Source organism: Triticum dicoccoides, chromosome 5A, assembly GCF_002162155.2.
Source record: "Triticum dicoccoides isolate Atlit2015 ecotype Zavitan chromosome 5A, WEW_v2.0, whole genome shotgun sequence".
Taxonomy (NCBI): Eukaryota; Viridiplantae; Streptophyta; class Magnoliopsida; order Poales; family Poaceae; genus Triticum; species Triticum dicoccoides.
Genome location: NC_041388.1, coordinates 61,061,660 through 61,065,177, shown reverse-complemented (window position 1 = coordinate 61,065,177; position 3,518 = coordinate 61,061,660). Strand labels below are relative to the sequence as shown.

Here is a 3,518-nt window from a genome sequence, read left to right as displayed (position 1 = left end):
TTGGACGAGCCGCCCCTGCCGGATTCGGAGCTCTTGCCCTTGCCCTTGTAGCCGCCGCCGCCGTCCCAGCCACCACGGAAGTTGCCACCACCACCACTCCCGCCACCATGGGTGTTGTTCGGCATGCGGGCAGCATGGAGAGCGGTGTCAGTGGCCTAACGGCTTTCCTCCAGCGGTAGAAATCCATGGCAGCGGAGTAAGGTGGGGGCGGGAGTCTTCATGGTGAGGATAGGTATGGCGTATAGAAAGCGGGGATGTAGCCCTCGGATAATATTCAGTACCTGATCACAATTAGTGACAGGGGCGTCGAGATCGGCCATCAGCGCAATCCTTGAGCTTGGCGAAGAAGGAGATGATGGACATGAAGCCCTGCTCGAGACGGTGAAATTTGGTGGCGAGGATGACCACCTGGTGCTCGCTGTTCTCGAGGAAGAGGGTGTAGATCGCGGCCCAAACCTCGGCCACAGTCGCACCACGCTGATGGATGAGCCCGAAGTTGTCGGCGCTGACGCGGTTGTAGAGGCAGGACACGATTTGGGTCTCATCCTGCATCCAGCCCGGATCGGCACGATGCGGCGCGCCGGTGATGTGGTCGGTTACATCGCTCTTCTGAAACATCACCTCAAAGAGTGTACGCCAATGGGAGAACTTAGGAGGGTTGAGCGAGAGCACGATCGGGACGTGTTGATTGATGAACACACTCGAGAGAGGAGAGGGGTTAGGCGGTGCTGGTGTAGTGGATGAGGAGGCGGTGTGGTCTGGGACGAACAAGGCGCCACCGCGGTTGAAGAGGGATGGGGTGAGGAGGGTGGGCGGCCTGCTGCTGGTGTGGTAGGGGCGCCGCCGACGCCATGGCCGAAGCTGGGTGGTGGAGGAGGCGGGGGAGAAGGTGCGACCATGGCTAGGTGCGGTTAGGGATGGGGAAGAGAGAGCAGCGGAAGAGGTCTAGCGTCACGGGAGGAGACCGGCGTCTGATACCATGTGAACTGGTGGGATCGGGGAAGCAGTGCACCTTGGGTGCTGCTGTATTCTCTTGGGTATATATGGTGTTACAGTACAACAGAGAGAGCGCATAGAGTAGGGGAGCGACATGAAGTAGATCGTGGTGATCGTGCAGGTCATGGGAGAGCTATACGGAGGACTAGGGTCAGTTAACAGCAAACACTTATTTTGGGACGCAGAGTACATGATAGTGTTTTGTTTTTCATGATTTATATTTGAAATGTAATCATAAGACTGCCTGATTGTCCAATAATATGCATATTCATAACTAACAATGATATGATCAAGCTCCATGCAACCTGGTGTCTTGGAAATTTTTGTAATGTATAAAATGGATACACCATGTGCCACCGTACGAGACATTTAGGGCTAGTTTGGTTTGAGTCCTGGACACGAACGAAACATCTTCCAGGCTGCTCTCAGGCAGGCTCCAGGACAAGCAAACTTTTGTGTGGACTCCAACTAAACTAGCCCTTAGACCTATGGTGTGTAATTCTGCACATGAAAACATACCACCCACACATGCACCGGAGAGGAGCCCCTTGAAATCTGCGAGTACGAGAAAAACAAGTTACTTGGATGAAGATGTTTTTGATGAGACAAAATTCATTGCGGTGAGCATTCATTGCAACAAAAGCAATACGTAGGCATTTGGGTGATATCACCATATCCCTGTGTTTTTTCTTCTAAATCTGTTTCAGCCCTAGTTGTTGAAGGTGTAGAGGTCCAAGAAGAGGAAATATCCGATGCTCAATAGAGAAAACTAACGGCCGCGCAAGAGCCAGAACCCATGAGTCATGGAGTGGTTTGGCCGTTTCGTGACTATGAAATTCGTTGCGTATTTTGGGAGTCCGTGGGGCCCCGAGTGATTTCACAGGGTGCCCCACAGCTAACACCGAAGAAAAGCAAACCTACTCCGTACATAATTAGTGTGACTACGAAGCTAATTGGGTATACAACGGTAAGCTACTGGGCGTTGTTTATCAGAGGTTTGACCAGCCATGGAGAGAGCGAAGAAAGAGCGCACGATGGTGATAAAATATCAAGCCATCTCGATTTCCGCTGTCCCCCAGAAATAATTCTAAAAACAAGGGATAGAATTGGCATCTTCCTGCCACTCTCTTCCCACCAGGCGAGCAGTGAGACCAAACCATGGCAGCACCAGTGGCCATGTGTCGCGCTCGATGGCCCTCACCACCATGTCCCCCGAGATGGCGTCGCAGGGCCCAGTGGCAGTGAGCAACAACGCCGTGGTTCTGAGGCGGTAGGACTCTGCCTCCATCGCCGGCGTGCTGACCACCGAGCTGATGGACGTCATCGGCCTACGATGCGCCGCCCCCGGAATGTACTCCTCCTCCATTGGACCTTGGGGCGGCACCGGAGCACTCGGCGGGGGTGCGGCAGGGCCTTCCTTTGGTGCCTGCAGATAGCGGTGGACGGCGGGGGTGAGCGACGAGGCGTGGGGGGTGCGCAGCATGGCAGAAGTGAGATGGGGGGCGTGCCCAGTAGTGTCTTTTCTACGAACAGGGCACTCACGCTCGAGATGGCCCGTTCGCTTGCAGGTGTAGCAGATTCGAGGGTCGCGGCACTCGAAGAATTTATGCCGGGGGCGAGGCATCGGTAGCAGCAGTTCCCAAATCTCCTCTTGAAGGCCTCTGCAGCTGCGGATGCCGGGCGTTCATGGTGAGATCCCGCCGAATCCTTTGGCCGCTGCCGCGGGCAATCTATCTGGCGCCTCGCCAGGCTCCTCTCACGCCTCGAGAGCACCCGCGTCCACTCGCGGCTCGCTGTGGCGGGGTCAGGCGGTACGGGCGGCGTGCAAATCTGATGCCCAGACGCAGGAGATCCCTCGCGTGCCTGACGAGCAGCGGTGCCCGGAGCGGGGCTGGCGTCCACCACCGCAGGATCCACAATAATGGAGTTCAGGCGCGGCCTGGCCGAATTGGCCACATCAGCCCAAGAGCGGCGGAGGAGCTCTGGCAGCTCGGACTGAGTGGTGTGCACCTGCCCGGGAAAGGAAAGGGAGGGGGGCGCACTTACTCGAGATGCAGCCTCCTCCGCCATGGCGGACAGATCCACACACGGAAGGATTCTCCCGGAGACCAGGTCCACCCAGCCCTCGGGCGGACCGACGACTGCCTCCCGGAGAGCGATACAGGGCAGCACGCGCCCTGATGCACCATCAATGAGCTGCGGCAGCCCCAGGCCGGCGAGCGTAGGGGAGGCCGGCGCGGTAGCTGCGGTAGGTGGTGGAGCGAGTAACATCTCGCGAGCTTATCCAATGCGAGATTCTGAGCCCTCTCTGCTGCAGAGATCATCCCTGGCGCGACATCGACGTGGCTCCTTGCTTTCCGGAGGATTTCATCCTCACCCTGAAGGAGCGTCGACAGTGCGACATGGTCTTCGAAGGGCGCTACGTGGAGGTGGCCGGCATCAAGTTCCAGCTCCGGCCCTGGTTCCCCCTCCGGGCGGCAGCCGGGTCTGGCGCTACTACTGCAGGGTGGCCATTGAGGGCC

At 57.4% G+C, this 3,518-nt stretch overlaps 1 protein-coding gene across 1 annotated transcript; it reads right to left on the bottom strand.

The window, feature by feature from the left end:
- Positions 1-2,034: 2,034 nt before the first annotated feature.
- LOC119299308 (protein PRRC2A-like) lies at positions 2,035-3,317 on the bottom strand. Its single transcript, XM_037576547.1, has 2 exons — positions 2,539-3,317; positions 2,035-2,422 (listed from the first exon to the last, which is right to left on the bottom strand). The coding sequence occupies exons 1-2, from the start codon at positions 3,265-3,267 to the stop codon at positions 2,084-2,086; spliced, it is 1,068 nt and encodes a 355-aa protein (XP_037432444.1). The 5' UTR covers positions 3,268-3,317; the 3' UTR covers positions 2,035-2,083.
- Positions 3,318-3,518: the final 201 nt, after the last annotated feature.